Consider the following 19,533-nt stretch of genomic DNA (forward strand, 5'->3'; position numbering starts at 1 on the left):
TCATAAAAGCCAATTTTAAATACAATAAATTACACAGCCCTGTTTAATCAACTCATTAACCATTTGATTTAGTAATCGGTTCTTCAGTCAGTGAATCAAACGATTTTATATCAATAATAGAAATAAAAGACAAAACAAAATATTGTCTCTTATTCTTCGCCGTTGAACCTTTTCTGTATATGTCCTATGTATCTAGCTAACCCTTCACTCGCATGCTTCAAGATTGTTAAACCTAGTCTGAGCTTGATTTCGGCTATTCTTTTTGCTATTCCAAGTATGTCAATGCCATTATTTGTAGGTGGCGTTGGCTTTGTTGTTGTTTTAATATTCTCCTGCCAATCTGATATCGTTTCAGTCTGATTGACATTGGATTCCGTTAATTCTTCCGATGATGCCTTATTTGTCGTTATCAGCATTGTTGTTGAACTTGTAGAATAAGTATCATATCGTATTTTTTTCTCAGAAGTTGATATTATATTACCATCCGTCGAACTAATGCGTAATAAAAATAATTATGTTATTATTATTATTTATGGGAAGTATTTTTTTTATTTTAATTTTTTTTTTTTTTTTTTTTTATTCAAATACTTTTATCATTATGTTAATTTAAATTCAATTTTAATTAATTTTTTATATTAAAAATGTATTTACCCAAGTATATCACTGATGATCGATGTATCAGGAAGAGTACTACTTGATGTACCTTTACTAATACTGTCTCTTAGAGTATCCGACACTTTGTTATATGGCTTCTTGGTTGTTGCACTCATCGTAGATTCATGTTTATCATTATACTTTTTCTTTTGGTAATCAATTTTATCGGGCAATGCATCGTCAATTATGTTTAATATTTCATTACTTAGATTTTCCTCTTGTTCTTGCATTTTACTTTCTCTTTCAATTTCGCTTTTTGATGGTATCACTTGAATTACCGAGCTTCTTTCAATCCTCGCACGTTTCAAAGCTGGAACCAAAGCTTGTGCATGGTTTTTTTTTACATCAAAAAATATATTTCTTTTTTTACGAATTAACTTAGGAACCGCTGCTGATTTAACATTCAAATCATCGTCCAATGATTTTAAAAATCTTGGACCATGTTCCACGGCTACGGCTGTTGGAGAAATTTCCATTTCTTCATAAATTTCAGCAGAATTTTTTTTATTATTTTTCGAAATAAATGACGCGGGATTATTTAAAGATTTTAAATCTGGAGCTGTCAGTGGTTCTGCAGATAAATTATTTTCGGAATTTTTTTCAATTGCTGAATACGATAAATTGTGATCGATCTTATCTTGAATTTTAATCACATCAAAAGACTTCTCAACGTCTTTACTCGAATATTCTTTAGGCACATTACCAACAACAAATTGACGATTTTTGCTCATTCCAACCTTTGGAGCAGTTGATACGAAATCAGTTGAAAGCTGTTGTTGCCTCTGACGTTCATAATAATTTGGTGTCGTAGGTACATCAGGATATTTGAATTCAGTATTTCGATAGTTTCCATCATATGATGTAGTCTCAACAGGTCTATATACTACTCGATTTCCTGCATTTTTAAAGGGTAGCACTGGATATCTTGAGGTTTGCTGCTGTACGTGTTCTGATCCTGTATATCTGTAGTAAGTTGGATTCTTCTCACTAGTAGCAATGAAATTATACTTGGAATCGTGATGCTGACCACCAGTCATACCGGAGTAAACTTTAGATAAAACTTCTTCTTCGCTTAGACCATAATTGCCACCATATTCATCAAGGTTGTACTTATAATTTGGTTCTACGTCGTAATTTCTACGAGCAATCACTCCACCAAACGGATACAAGAAGTAAGATGCTAAACCAAGTCCTAAACCTACTAATGACATAACACCTACACTTGGCATTACTTCACGGCTCAAAAAATTATATATTTGTGTACCAATTGGCTTTTGAACTTGGGTTTGATTAGGTTTTTTTTTTTTCGAAGGTGGAGCTTTAGATTCAGGTTCAATTTTTGATTCTTGAATTGACGATAGTTGAATCTTATCACGATTTACATTATTTATAGTATTAGTTGTATCCAAAGGTAATAAATTTATATTATCAAATGTTGCTGTAGATGGTATTGCTAAAGTAGATATAGTAGTAGTGGATGGTTTTCGACGACGATTCTTGTTCTTCTTACGTTTGTGGGATAAACGAGGTCTTTTCGTTGTTGTTGTAGATATAATTGATGAAGAATTTTCGGCAGATGGTATTTGCAATTTAACATTAGTATATTCAGGACTGAAATCAAATTTTACGTCAATCTTCGAATTTTCTAAGATATCCTGATTATCGTTGTTGGTCTTTTGATCTAAACTTAAATCTTCAATTTGCTCAATCGTTAATACTGGGGGATTAACACGAATGGGTTGAATTTCAATTTTTGTTGAATCATCAACGGGTTTTTTTAACGAAACTTTTAGAACATTATTTACTTGAGTAGGACTTGGAATTTTTGTAGTTGATGTTTCCGTAGCAGAAAAATTAGATTTCGAAAGAATACTATGAATAGGTTTTACAGTTGGAACATTAGTGTTTGACTTTTGAGAATTTGTCAATATAGATGCTTTAATTTTAGTAACGAAAGGTGACTTTTCTGTACTAGATATTTGATTTTGTGAAATATAAATAGTAGGTTTAAAAGTCACCTTTTCGATTTTCGATGTGCTGGTAACAGTATCATTCTTATTTGGTCTTCTGGTTGCTAATGGTTTAAACCTATTTACAGTACTATTATTCTTAATTACTTTTGTAACCGCATTTTTTGGAGTTGTAATTTTTGGCTTCAATGAGTTACTACCTTTTGTCGATAGTTTCTTTAGAGGTGTAGTAGACTTTGTTATTGTATGAACAGAAGCATTTGTACGCTGATTTTGTAATTTCTTTTCTGTTGAGGCAGTTCCATTTGTTTTATTTTCGATCGTTACTGTTGACAGTGTTGAACTTAATTGAACATTATTTGTAACGTCAATAATACTTGAATTCTTGATAAATTTCGTAGTTGAAAGCGAGGATTCAGTAGATGGTATTGTTGTAAGTTTAATTTCCGTATTCCGATTAAGTTTATTATAAGCGGTACTGAGTTTATTAAAAGTAGTTGAAGGTAATTTGGTACTAGTCAAAGAATATACCTCATTATCTGGAATTTCAGTTTTAATTTCAGAAACGTTATTGCGTTCAGTAGTTGTTGAAGGCGGATACAATTGAATCCACGTGGATAGCATACTTTTTGTAGTAGAACGATATTTCTGAATACTAGCTTCAGTTGTTGCCATTTCTCTTTCGATTTCTTCTTCAGTCATTGCCATTGCATGTCCAGGATTACTAACCTCAAAATGCCCAAATTTAGAGTTTATTGGAATTCCAAATTTCATTTTAGTTTCATCATCCTCTTTATCGTTACTAATATCACTAACTGCATCCTCGATTCGTGTAGATATATGAACAACTTGCATGGGAGTTTCAATTGTGACAATTTTTTCTTCCGGTATTCGTACAAGATTTTCATGTTTCACAGTAGTATTTAAGAGCTGCGTTGCAACAGTCCTTAACGATTGATCCATATTTTGGATATCCTTTAATTCTCGATGTTGAACTTGTCTATAAATTAAAATAATTAATAATTTGCTTGATTTTCTTATTATTTTTAGTTAAATTAAAATCATGGAGACAAAAAGCTATTATATTTATATTTATTTTCGAATATAATATATAGTAATGTTTTTATATTCTTTTATTTTCAGTTATTATTTTCTAATATATTTATAGTAACAACTACAAATATCATCAAAACTCTATTTGAAGTTCAAAATTATAAATTGTCTTTAATCTAGATTTAAAAACATGTGTAGTCAGTATTTTAATTACATATTTTCTTTATTACATATTATTTGAATAAGTATTTCTGCTTTATTCATTAATACAAATTTAGTAATTACACATTGTAATAATTGAAACAAAAAAATAAAAAAATTTTTTAATATATTATTAAAATCATTTACAAAAATGTATGAAATTTATTAATTTTTTATATATCAAAACATTTGTTCTTACTTCTCAATAATTTCTACGTATTTAATAAAAAAGCTTTAATTATCAAAATATGAATATACTCTAAAACATGAATTGACCAATATAATACATTTTTTATATACAACATCGTTAATAGCAAATCTTATAAATGAGTGTGCTCCTTGTATTATTAAAATAAAATTTATTAAATACGCTAATTTAAGATTAATTTTTCGTAATGTAATTTAATAATTAAATTTATATATAATCTAATAATTATTTTTATATATAGTATATTTTAAAGTATGTGGTTTAATTCATGCCCATAAAAATTGCAATTCTATTTCGATTTGTGATTCAATTAACAAATTTATGTTTAAAACTGGTTACTTTAGATATATTGTTTAATAATTTTTTATCAGTTAATATTTTATCAGATGTATCTGTAAAACTGTCTTATAAGTAAATATAATTTATATAATAAAATAAAAATTATATAATCTATTATATTCATTTTAATGTAAGAAAAAATTAATATTTCCAACATTATTGTCCTGTGAAAATCTGAGATAAAAATAAATATAAAATTTATATATTAATTATAGGAAACAGTATTAATGTTTTCATGTATTATTATGAATGTATAATTACGAAATATTTTTGAAATAAATTAAAGATACATGTTTTAATATAATTTCATTAATATTATAACAAATTTTACATATATCTAATTATTAAATTAATTAATTTACTTTTAATCAAAAGTTTTTTTTTGTTAAATTATTATTTGTTTAAAAAATATATTTAATAAATAATTTAATAAAATATTAGATACATGTTAAAGAAATTTATAAAAACTATACGCATTTTTAGCAACAATGTTAATAAAACTAAATCCAATAAAAGTAAAATTATTCAAATAAAATTACTTACCTTTCATAAGCAACTATTTATATTCTATATTTGTTTATAAAAAACCAATTTTTTAATATTATTAAATTTATACTCTTTTTTATAAATTACTATATTTTAATGTAAATATTTTAAAAACTTTTGATGAAGCCAAATAATTATTGAAAAATAAATTAATAATAAAATTTGTATTTCATTACACTGAACATACTTCCTATAAAGTATTTTTCGTTTATTAAATATGCTAATTTTCTTAAATTCTTATACTGTAAGAAAATATTCTACATTATTACTATAAGCTTATAAATTGGAAAATGCAAAAATTAGATATTCAAAATTATGAATAAATTATTCGGTATTGTTATAAAAATATGTACAATTTCATTTATAAAAATCTTTTAATTTAATTTACTTAATTTAATGTCGTTTGTTTACTTACGTACTTAAAAATATTGTTTACAATTATATTATCTAAATTAAATTATACTATATAGATTATATTTTGTGCAGATTTATTACTTTAATGTAAAGTACAAAGAAATTTTTTATTGCTTTCTGAAATACGTATTGCGGAATTAATATTTATTTGATCAACCCTCAAAAGAATAAAAAATATATTCTAATTTAATATGTATCATTTCATTATCAAAAAGTCAAGGTAAATAAATTTAGGAAAAGCACAAATTTATATTTTTAAATTATACGTACAAATACAAGCCTTTATAAAATCGCGTATATACTCACAGCAATATATCTACGCTTAAATATATAACAAATACTGTATTTTTTAGTATTTTATTTATATTATTTTATAATATCATATATATTTATATATATATATATATATATTTATATATATATATATATATATATATATATATATATATATCACATATATATTTATAATATTATTTTGTAATATCATTGTAATAAAGCAATTATTTTAAGGCCTAAATATCTACAAATTTGTAAGAGCATAAGTTCAGTCTATATTTTAATAATAATAGTAAAAAAAATCGATTTTTCTACAAAATAATTTTAATATTAAGTAATTGAATGGTATTTTAATTTTTAATTATATATATATATTTATATATATATATATATTTATATATAAATGAATGAATTTGACATATTTAAATATACATAATTTAACTATATATAGTCCCACTTATATATTTTATAATAATAATATATACTATCGGTTAAATTATATCACCGAATTAATATAACAAATCATTATTAATTAATAATAAAAGTAAATGAATTGATTTTTATATTTTGCTAAAGTTTTTATTGCCTTTTTTTAAGTATTCATATTTTATTAAATCCAACATAATAATTATCGACAACTTTAATTTCATGTTGTTTTAATTGTATTTAATTATATATAGTTATTACTTATTCATACAAATATTGTATATGGGTGTGTTTGAGTGTATGCATAAATTATTCATGAACGTGTGTGTGCGTACGTGTCTGCGTACGTACGTAGATCTTCCATTTCAAATTTAATAAATGAAATTATTATATTTACATTTGATTTTTAACATTATCAAATTCATAAAGAAAAATTTCGATGTATACAAAAATAGTAAGTTATACAATATAGTAATTCTATTTTTCTCATCGAAAATAATATTTCAATATTTATAATATCTATATTTGTTATAATAAAAAAATGTTTTCAATAATTAATATCTTCATATAAATGAGTTTAATAAACAAATATTAAAAGGAAATGGAATAAGTATGGGAAAAAATGTGATAAAAATACAAAATTTACAGAATTTGATTCCATAAAAAAGTAGCAATAAAAATGCAATAATGTAGCAGTTTTAACGATAATTTTTATAATTTATTTATAGTACAAAGTCATTTTCATATGTTTGAAGGTTATAAAAATACGCAAATGTTATAAAAATTACAAATTAATTCATATAAATAAATTTTGTTTAAAATTAAAAAAAAACTGTATGTATTAATTTGCCTTAAAATTAAGTATCATAAAATATTCCAAATTATAAATTTAAAACTCTGAAAATTTATAATAATTCTTAAACATTTATGAGAGAAAAATTTTCCCATTCCCAACTTAAAATATATAAGCTTATTTACATCTAGAATAAATTATTCATGAAAATTTTTGGATATCTCTATCATAATTAGTATTAATACATCAATAAATATATAAAAACAAATACTTATAATTTTAATTTTAAAACCACATTAATTTCAAGATTTTACGGCATAATTGATTTTTTGTTATCGCGCGTAACGGTAGGTTTTTTTTGTTTCAATTTTTATTAAAACGCATTATTGGTAAATTATCAGTTTTCGAATACTTGATGGTTTTTTTTTTAATTACAATAATTAAAAATATTAAGATTTGCTTTCCATTTTTATTAATTATGTCTTATACAGTTTGATAACATAAAAAATTTGAAAATATTTTATTGGCATAATCATATTCTCTGAAAGTTAAAAAATCAAATGAATTAAAGATTTTAATTTAAATTTAAAGTTAATTCAATTTATGTTGATATGAATGAAAATAATTAAATCACTTGGAAGATAATTCTTGCCTAACATAATAACAAACACTTAGATAATTTTATTACCTAGGATTTAAATTATTAGATTAGATTTGAATTACTAGAGTATTATGTATCTTAAGAATATAAAGAATGTTTTAATATAGAGATGTTTTAATCTAGATGTTTTAATATGTAGAAAACAAGTAAGATATAATTATTTATGATTGCTTCAAACTGAAATTTTTCAGATTATTAATAAATGTAATCAAATGATTCTGATTTTATTTCATGCTTAAAAAAATGGTTTCGAATTATTTTTAGTTAAAAGTTATAAGTTACATTATTGATGTCTGTGAAATAATTAGAACATAAAAAATTTCGTTTTTATTAATTCTCCATTTTCCAAAAATTTATTCTCAAAAAAGGATGATAAAAAAGGAAATAAAAATTTTTTTTCTCCAAAGTTTATTTCGAAACATATTTCAAAAAACAAATAGTGTGATCTTAAAAAATAGTTTATGAACATTTATTTGATAATATTCAATTGTAAAATATATTTGCATTTATTATAAATATTTATATAAATAAGTAAAATTCAATAATATAAATAAGGCAATATTATAACCAGATTATTAAGCTGCACGATAGCTTATTTACTTATACTCTTTATAAATCATGTGATTAATCATAAAAGCGCGTATTCTCTTATGTAGCAATAATAACAAATATAAATTACATTTTTTAGATAATGAAATTCATCTCTTTTTCTTTTTCTTCCTTCTTCTACCTTTCCATTCATTTAAGCGTATATATTTATCTATTGAACTTTGCACCAAATCTTGTAAATTTGAATTTAACTTAACTTGTATTCCACTGCTATTGTTATTATTCCACGTTCGTGAAAAGTTCAAATTACTCGGAAATAGCCAGGGAAAAAGAAAAGCTGCAACGCCTAAAATTCCTGCAGCAAATGCAATAAAAGGTGCTACAGCGATCCCGAATATTCCATAATTTATGGGGTTTAATACATTAAAGTAAGTAAATACAGATGATATAGATTCTAGTAATCCTACTGGTGATAATGCATCAAATAATTCATCGTCGTCATTATCATCAATGTCATCACTAGGTAATACATTCGTTTCTCCATTACTTCCTAAAATACCGGCACTTCCGCTACTTCCAAAATTATTGATTCCACTTATAATTGAGCTAGGGTGAACTGGTAAATTTGGTAAACTAGGTAATGAAACTGTTCCTAACGCGTCATTTGCTTGCCCCGTTCCAACATCTTGTATTATGGGTGCTGTTTCCGAAAATTGACTCACTTGAGAATCCGAAGCAATACTTGTATCATCACTGTTATTGCCTACTCCATTGGATGAAGATAATCCATCAGCATTGTTATCCATAAATTCGTCAGATCCAAAAGAATCGAAAGAACTTTCACCATTTTCCGTATCTTGCGCAGTTTCATCAGTTTCTCCTATATTAATATGAGTTCCCTGAAAAAGCTGAAAAGTAGGGTTTTCGTGTTCTGACTGAAGAAATTCTGTAGTATTGAGTTTATCGGCTTGCATTTGATTTAGGGAATTTTTAAAGTCGCTATTATAATTATTATAGTTATTATTATTTGGATAGATATTAGTCAAAATATCAGAAGAACTTATAGTATTTGGTAAACTTATTGAATCATCAATAACTGGATTAAATATATTTGTATTTAGAATGTGCGAGTTAATGATAATATTTAAATCTGTACACCCTTCTTTACTTTCAATCGTATTATTAATCTGAGTAATAGAATTAATCATTATTGTAGGACAATTTGTGTTAGTTCCTAAAACCTCTGTATGTGGCACGTATTGTCCTTTTGTTTGGTTATTACCTAATGAATCATTTTTATCCACCATAAACATAATATGTACATTCTGAGGTGGTCTATTATTTCCAATTTTCGTTCGATTTACATTCTTAATGTGTATAGGTGAAGTCAAAGTAACATTTGGCTTCTGAGTATTTAGATTTAAAAAATGAAATACTGTATTTTGCGTAATCTCTGATGTATCTCCATAATTTTGTGAATTGACATTATTTTTTCTAAGATCATCTAGAAGACTATCAATTCGTATCATTGAATCAATACGATCATTCGATGGTGATAAACTATCATGTATTGGTATTTTTGACCAATTTAAAGGAAGTTGTAGCTCTGGACTGGTAATGGTAGGTTCTTGCTTACTTGATATATTAAATTTTACAACTGGGACTTGAAATTCTTCATTGGCAAAAGATGTATACTTCTCGTAATTTAAAAGATCTTGAATATTTTGTAAAGCTTCATTTGGCCAATTTTTTAATTGTACATTTGTAACATATGGCTTTATCTTGTACGATGTTGAATTCCGTTGAATATTATTTGATGATTTGAGATGCTGAGGTATTATTCTAACCAAATTTCTTGACATCATTCGTTTGTCGCGCATTGCTGAATTTAAGTGTAATACATCGATTTGCTTGGATGACAAAGAAATAGTTTTAGCAGTAGGTAAAATAAAAAGTTTGCGCTCATTAGGAAATGTTGAATTAGTAATTATAATTTCATTTTTTTGTAATAAGGATTCAGATCTAGGTAAGAGCATTGGAGCTTGTGAAGGAGATATAAACGGAATCGTTAATGGATTGAATTTATTTGAATTTGTATAAGTCCATTGACGATTTCTTTTTTTTATTAATTTTAGGCTATTGCTTGTTTGTGTAATACCATAAGATAGAGCATCAAGAGGAACGTAATTCTTTCTTTCGGTATTAATACTTAAATTAGAAAGCATGGAGTGTGCAATTCTATTTGACTTATTACTACTATTACCATACTTAAATCTAGTAATACTGATAGCATTTCTCGGATTAGACGTGAGCGAGTCCGAAGGTACCTGTCTCTTCGTTATTATATACCTGCTTCTGTTAACAGCTCCAGCAGCTTCTTCCGTGACTTCCTGTGAATTGCTATCGTCCAATGGATCTGCAAAATCATAAACAAAATAACAATATTTTACTTACATATATATAATAGTATTATGTACATTTTTGATTATGCATATTATATATATCAGTTGTACAATCGTATATATATCTCATGATTGAAAAAGCATAATTTTATATACTTATTTTAAAATTTATACAAAAAAGTTGATTAAAATGTATCTACTAAATTATCTAATTATTTAATTAATAATAAATGTTATTATACATTCATTAAAAAATACAGATTTAATATGAGATATTTTTAAATATATAAACTTAAATTAAGAATAAGATTAATAAACTAATGCAACTTTATTAATCAAATGTATTTATTGAAAATGTTAAAATAATAAAAATACTTCACTTATAATTTCAATTATGAAAAAAGATCAAATAGAACTAAACTTATAATGTTACAATAATGTAAAGTATTATTATATTATATATTACCAGAATATTATGTTTTAATACTTGATATAATCTTGTAATTATCTTTTATTAATTCATAAAATATATCAAAAGAATTTTACTTTATTTCACATATCACAATATTTATTGTTAATTATAGAATAAATTTTTTTTTTAATATATAAATTAAGTAAATTAAAATATCAATTACAAAACAAAGACTCATTTTCATTCAAGAAATTTTACCTGGATCGTGAGGCCTTGCATTTCCACTACTCGCTATGGCGAGTACAATCACCACAATCACAAGCTTAAACCACATTTTCACACTGAAACAAAAATTAATAAAACAGTTATGATTTAAATCGCATAAAATATTTTATAAATTAAATTGTTTTATAGTGAATAATATAAAGAAAATCTTACTTTAAATAAACATGTTTAGTTATTATTATTTTAATATTTTATTACTGTACTCATTAACAGATTCTAATATAATTTATTAAAGAATAAAAATTTTCTCACACTTAATTTTCTTCAACTTACTTCCACTTGTAATATTATATCCTTTTATATCATTTAAAAGATAGTAACAATAAATTAATTGATTAAAGGTAATTTTTCTACAATTATTACAATTTACTGCATCTTTAAAAAAAGCACCAAACATTAACATGAATTTGAAGAAATCAAATGAATAATTAATAATTTTATTAAGTAAATTTAATTGAAATATAAACTATGTAATAAATAATAATTTTATGATTATTATAAGACTATGTATTACAAGTACTTAATTATTAATTAACTGAAGCTAATTAAATAGTATCTTTTTAATTTATTGTAAATATTAATAACAATATTGTAAATTTAGTTTTAAAATTAACATTAAGGGAGTAATTATAACATTATAAGAAAATTAAAAATTACAAAATACTTGCTTGTAATTAAATTTAATAATCTTATCTTCAATAATTTATCCCTTAAATGCAATTATTTTAATTGTAATGAATCAAGGACTTAAGCAGTATTGCACACGCTCCTTAATTTGCATTCCAAGCACAAAACAATACTGGATGACATTGAAACCGTATACTTTTAGAAGTCATCGACAAGGTTAATAGCATCAAACAAAGAACGTTGTAAATCGTAAATTTGAACAAACGTGATGAAATGTTGTTGATAATATTTTTAGTTTTTATAACCATTTAATTCTATTATAAACTATTAGAATAAGAATTAACATATATACACGCGTATAAACAGACGTATGACTATCTTTGTGAAAACGTTTTTCAACTTAAGCTGTATTTAATATATGTATTTTTTAAATTTAATTATATCAATTTAAGTTTTTTTTATAATTTAATAAAACGCTTTATTAATTCATACAGAAATTTCGACAAAGTATTACCAATTTTTATTTTCTGATGCATGCCCACTCATTTAAAAATCTCACTGTAATCACCAAAGAAATTAATAATCTTATTAAAGCTATTTGTAAAGCATCAGCCTTAAAAATATATATATAATGTGTATCAATTTAATAAATGTTCAACTAATTACTTACCCAATTGAATGGTAAAATTAAAAAATATTGCAATAATTTGCAATAAATTTAACTTGTAGACAAATTGTGGTTTTTTAGACTTTTAGATAAAGTGATTAATACAAACAAAAAGTGATTAGCTAATTTTGCATTAATTATAAATATCATTTATTCATAATCTAAAATAATAATAAAATATTCTTATAATATTACAACAGAGATTAATGTACTTTAATGTTATTACACTGATATATATTTAATTACAAAAAATATATATATTTTATCATGGAAGCTTAGTAATAACAATTGTAGGAGATGAGTGAATAATATATTTATACATATAACTTATAATTAATGAAATTAGATAATCGTCGTAAACTTGTTTTATAACTATCTTGGATTTATCTTACTTATTTTATAAAATATGAGATAATAAGATCATAAAACATATTACGAATGTTAAGCTATTAAAATAATGATACAAAATAAAAATTCTAATTTCAAATATAAATTTTCTTTTAACTATCTATTCATAAACTTCATCAAACCATAAATATTATTCTTTGACTATAATGTAAATGTATGCATATGTTACCATATATAAAGTTTTTATACATTTAATTTTTTTGAAACACTATTTTAATTCCTTTTTAAAAAACGTTCATTTCGCAACTAATTTTATGTAAGATAATTGTTAAAAATTTCTATTTAAAAAAAACAGATTCTGTAAAATCTACATATATATATATATATATATATATATATATATATATTACTCTATTCAAAGCACGTGATAACCGTTATACCTCTATATAAAACGGTACAATATTTTAACTAAATAATATTGATAATATCTGTTTAGCTGTTTTTTAACAAGATAATAACTTTAAAATAAAAATCAATATAATAAATGTGTTAATTATCGTTAATAATAAGACATAAAATTTACCATTAACGTATAAAAAAGAATCTATTTTAATTGGATAATTTCCTTTAAATTAAAGAAAATTTTTGACAAATAAATTTTTTATATACATTTAAACACATTAGTATCTGTATGTCTCTTAATAATATTGTTAATTTATATTTTAGAAAGAAACCGTGTAGTTATTTGCATAGAATCTTATATCAAACAATCAATTTATTATCCGATAAATCAGTACTTTTGATACGACTTAATTTTACCTATATATCTCACTCTCTCAATCTATCTATCTGCACCTTTTTTTATTCTCTCTTCTATCTCACTTCATAACACATTCATACATCTTTTTACCGTTGCTTTTTTTATATTCCCTTAACGTATATTTTATTAGACACTCTCGTTAAATAGCCACTTGCATATTTACATCTGACTTAACGGTACCAAATACCCAACTCTTATTTCAAGTTCTATTTTACCAAGCAAGTATATATTAGACTTTACTTAAATGCGCATTATGCATTCTCAATTATACTTATTACGTTATATGTATATGTATTTATAATAATTAGCGGCTAGTGTGTAAGCAATCATAATATAAAATGACGATAATGATAACTAAAGAAGATTCTAATAATGTGAAAGGTATATGTTAGCGTGCACTTTGAGCTTTTATTATACTTGCTGTGTTGTGAAGAAAAAACTTAAATTAGTTACGATCGTATCCTAAGCTAGAAGAAATGTGAATATTTTTATGCTTATCGAAAAAATATTTTCTTATTATTACTTAATACATTCGATTTTATGAATAGGATAACAGAATTTAAAAAATAAAACTTCTTACGCCTGTTGTGGCTTTTTTATTTATTACTTCTGAAGCTTTTAACAAGATTTTATAAAATTAACTTTTTCAAATCCTAGAAGTAAAACTCCAAAATATATGGAAGATTCTTCATTCTAATAATCGTTTATTAATAGAAAAATGTTAATTTGTGTTGAATTTATATTTGGTATATTTAAGAAAGATTTATAAATATATTGAATCTAATAGATTAATACAGATTATTAATTAAAAACTTTAAATTAAAAGCATTTTTTAAATCTATGAAAATATCAATTTTTTGAAAAAATAATTTAATTGTAATTCAACGAATAAAGGGAATAATTTTTAAAAATATTGTAATTCATTAAATCAAATATAATAATGAAACACTACCAGAAATGCACGTCAAACAAAATTATCAGTTTAATTCTGAATAAAAACTTTTTAAATCAACTCCTGTAAAATGAAGTAGTGCCATAAGTCTTTAACACCCAATAATTTCATGTAATAAAGTTTAACTTTAATTCGAAGTTATAAACATTTTATAAGAAAAAATTGTGCAAAACTAATAATATCATTTTTATAATTTTTAGTTTTGGCATATTTTAATTTTTAATACCAATGTATTATAATTTTATGTTCTTATTAAAACTCATAATTTAAATCTGATGTGACAAAATAATTAATTTTTGAAATCAAATGTCCCAGACAATGAAAATATATCATTAAGAAATCTTTAAAAATAGCTTAAATAACGAAGATACAAAAAATCAAAATTTGCATTAAAATAATTTAGATTTTAATATAAATGATATAAATAATATATTCTATTTATTAAAAATATTTTCTTTTTAATAAATTCTAATAAATTTTTATGTGTTTAATGTGATTAATTTAGTAAAATATTTATCATTCCTTTTATAAAGTATAATATTATATTATATTATTGATAAATATTTAGAAATAATTAACTAGTAATCAGATAAATATTTTAATCTGTTATTCAATTTACTAAAAAAAGAAATAGACTTGAACAAATTCACATAAGATGAAAATAATTAACTACATACTAAGAATTTATTAATGACGCATAATTACTTATAATTTGTTTTCACGTAAAATGTTCTGAATACATCTACATATTGTAGTAAATTAATAAAAAAAATTGGCTTCTAATTTTTATCATGAATATGTAATACTTTTTATAATATCCATTTATTGAATAAATAACAATTAGAATGCAATATTATATAAAGAAATAGATATTATTTACATAATGGAATATAAAATATGATAAATAATATTGTACTAATGCGTTTATAAAAAAGTGTATAGATATTACAATTAATATTGTATAGATAATATAAAATTAGATAAAATGATGTATTGATTTTATGATTAATTGAGTTTGAATATTTACACTCTATATTAAAATAGATACCTATTTGTCAGCCTCTTATTTCAATTAGACTATACATAAATTTAATTGTTTTCGATCTCAAATTAAAAAGCATTGGATAGTAATTGTTTGTATGATATTCCTGTAAAAAATAATTAATCAAAATTACTATAAAAATATTTTAATTTATAAGAAGAAATATTGAAAATATAAAAATTATATTAAGTAAAGTTTTTAAAATGTCCTCACAATATTTGCGTATGTATACATATTTTAAAATCAATAGAATTTTGTATAAAATTAGATAACATAAGAATATAATAGTTTTGTTATACTTAGTTTACAGACATCGAGACTCATTCATCATATCAGACTTTAAAATGAACTATTTTCTAATTTTTTTAAATGACTGCACTTCAATATTCAAAATATTTTTACTTGACTACCTAGTAAATATTACTTACGTTTTCAATATGCTTTCAATTTGTTTTTAATGAATGTTAGTTAATAAATAAATAAAATGTGATATACTTTTAGTAATCAATTACTTTCAAATAAATTCATACAATTTTTGTACGATATATAAATTATTTTGTATTGAATTATTTATTATTTTATACTTAAATAATATATATAAATATAAAATAATGCGTATAATTAATTATAAAATATTTAATTTAAAATAAATATATATTATTTAATAATATTACTTCGAGGCTTAAGTAAGTAATCCATTAAAAATAAGAAACTAGATTGCTGTTTGTAAGCAAAGTGATGAATTACTGTATCAATCACATACGCAAGCTGCGTAATAGCGGAATCTGTTAAGATTGCGGACAGGATTTACATATTAATTATGCAGCACCGATTGAGATCTGTAATACGAATCTAGATAATCTATGCTCAAGAAGTTTATTCTTCTTCCGGAACGGCGCTCGTAGGCGGAACAAATGATCGCAATAGCCTATAACCGCCTTGGAGTGTCAAGATTGAAATGTATTGCCAAGAATGGAAAATATATTCTGAATCACGTACATTACATGTGTGGTAAAATTTCTATTAAAAATTTCTATTAAACCGAAGGAAATAGGTTTGCATATTCGATTTTTATTTGTAAACGAAGAAGTAAAACAGAATACAAATTCCGTGATCAATCTATAATATAATAATTTGATATTAATAATAATATTTCTACTTACAGAATTTAAAATTTATCAAGTTCTAGAATGATTAAAAAATTCATTTTTGGAATTTTCTTTTAAGTGTAACGATTATTTTATTCTATATTCAATAAAAAGTATTTATTAACTATATCTGTTTCGATAAACTATTGATTCAAAACATAAATAAATAATGCAATAGTAAAATAGAAAAACATCGAACTCATAGAACAGCTAATACCTATGAACCTTTTTATAATACTGTTTATGAAACTTTTAACATCATATAAGGTATAATTTTGTAATTTATTACTTTTTAAAAACTTATATTAATGATTAAAGTATAACTTTTATTCATATTTGAAATAAGTAATATGAAACGACTAAATACACAGCTACTTTATAAGTGAATATAAACATTAAATATACCATTTTTCCTACTGTGGCTACAATGCAGCATTAAGTATAAAAATTATGTTTGAAATTTCAGGGAACATTTGCATTAATCGAAGAAATTATATTACAAAATAGGTATACAATTGGTATTGAGGTCCCCTTCTTCTGATTCAAGATCATATCCAAACATTCCAGATTATTCCTGATTACAATATAGGTTGTGCTTATAGTTTATGCATTTCTTTTACCATTTATGGAGCGGAAAAGTTATTTCCTACAACTTTCATAAATTAATTAAAACTAGCTTAAGGAAAGTAAAAATTATTTATATAAATTTATGTGTTATTTCATTATTCAAATAGCATATAAAACTTTTATATAAATTATAATCAGTCTATTAATGAGTAATTTTTATAGTTACTAAATTTTTTAGTTATTATTTATAAAAATTTATAAAAAAAGCTTTTCCAACATCATAATTTATTTACTCAAATTAGATATTTTTGCAACATTAAACGACTATGGTGAATACCAACTAGCTATAAATGATTAGACAAATATATGAAAGAAATATTTAATATTTATTATTAATATATAAATATTATGAACATACATATATTTAAGCTTTCTAAATTAAAAAAAAAAAAAACTTAAAATCTTTATTATCGAATAACATGTTATTTTTAGATTATTTATGTAAATTCATAACTGGAATAAAAGAGCCCTAAAATACTGATCGTATGGTCGACTCTTTAATAGAGAAAAATGCTTTCAAAACTCACCTATGAAAAATAAAGCATTCGCCCAGAATGTGACGTACTCTATAATCACGCACTCCCGGATTCTAAAACTGACGAATTTAATATATACGATAGACAAACTCGAGGATGGAAACTATCGCGAAAATGATAACAACATAGCAATGAGCAAAAGAAAAAAAAAAGAACAAGGAACAGCACGAGGGGAGCGAAATGACCAAAGTGATAATTGAAGGATTACCCAATAGAGTAAGCTCAGACTCGCAGGAGATAAAATCGCGCGGAAACGTGTATAACTCGAAGCGCACGGCTCACTGAGTCAATACTTATGGTCGCCACATGCGCGCGGGTCCTACGCTAGGTGGACGTCACAGGACCCCGTTACTCGGCGGCGTTGACGGCGGTGGCCGCAGCACTCACCAGATGAACCTCCCGGGTTATAGCGGGTTGAACGACCTTGGAGCTTGGTACGTCCGAATGTGTGCGAGCTGACCGGGAGAATGGATAGAGTTTTCGGCGATAGCAACGATCATCGTTACGTCTAGTTAATAAAGAATCCAAGCTATTTTGTTTATAAAACTTATGTTCGCATTTTATTTCCACCTATGTAATAATTTCATCGGAAGGCTCTTAAGGCTTATCGAGATGATTCTTCAATATACTTCTGTGACAAGGGGTAGAAAAGTTCCGAATGTTTTTCAATAAAATGGTGCGCTCTTTTAACGAAAGAATAGACTAGAATAATATTATTAATAAGCATTAAGCTTTCCCCACTGTTCACTTCGTTAAAACGAGTTTCAATAGGACTATCTATAATGTACACTATATGTTTCCAAGTAATTCTATTCGCCATTTTATTTGTTAACTGAAGAATTTAGCACACAATTGAAATAAAAAGCATTGCAGTCCTTGAATATCATTACTTTACGTTAGTTTCTTTTATTCATTATCTCTCCTCATGAATTTTCGTATAAAAACAAAGAAAAAGAATAATAGATATGTGTATTAAAAATTGTATGATTATTCGTATGTTTAATATTTTCAGGCATATTGAAGTATTATTTTCAAATTAAACAAATATTTTTCATATAACAAAACGTTTTATAATTTTATTCTCATATGCATATATATTAATTATGTTTTCATGCACTTTTAAGTATGTATTAATAATTAGCTAAATAATAAATTTATATAGACGTAATTCTTAATTAATATTATTATAATTTTTAGTAAATCTATTTAATAATTCAGCAATATTTTGATTATATAATATTAAATCTAAAATAAAGGAACTTAAATCCGTTTAATTAAATGAATATTCCGTTGATTATACTAGAAAAATTCTATTTTCAAGTATAAATATATAATTTTATATATAGCTCATCAATAAAATATCACATTTTTATTTCTATTATACAAGTCAAAAAATACTAAAAAAATGTTACACGGTATTTTATTTTGGATTATCACAACACGAATATAAAATTCTTATTTTTAATCTTGTCCAATAATAAAATGTGATATCTAAAAAATATAATTATAATTTTGAAAAATTATAATCAATTAATTATAATGCAATGATTTAACCTATCTTAACTAGTTATATCTAG

General features: G+C 23.9%; 1 protein-coding gene across 2 annotated transcripts in view; it reads right to left on the reverse strand.

Annotated features, from left to right (window-relative positions):
• The window catches only part of LOC105367458 (uncharacterized), a 34,238-nt gene continuing 14,705 nt past the window's right edge, over positions 1–19,533 (reverse strand). The window contains exons 1-5 of one of the 2 annotated variants that reach the window (XM_011506177.1): positions 17,948–18,097; positions 11,163–11,245; positions 10,440–10,506; positions 652–3,624; positions 1–492 (exon numbers count right to left, since the gene is read on the reverse strand). In XM_011506177.1, coding sequence (XP_011504479.1) covers positions 150–492; positions 652–3,624; positions 10,440–10,506; positions 11,163–11,238 — 3,459 coding nt within the window. In that variant the 5' untranslated portion in view covers positions 11,239–11,245; positions 17,948–18,097 and the 3' untranslated portion in view covers positions 1–149. Of the gene's footprint in view, positions 493–651; positions 3,625–10,439; positions 10,507–11,162; positions 11,246–17,947; positions 18,098–19,533 lie in introns of those variants that run through there. The other variant, XM_011506183.1, reaches the window with a different exon arrangement.

The sequence above is a fragment of the Ceratosolen solmsi genome, unplaced genomic scaffold, assembly GCF_000503995.2.
Source record: "Ceratosolen solmsi marchali unplaced genomic scaffold, CerSol_1.0 scaffold10, whole genome shotgun sequence".
Lineage (NCBI taxonomy): Eukaryota > Metazoa > Arthropoda > Insecta > Hymenoptera > Agaonidae > Ceratosolen > Ceratosolen solmsi.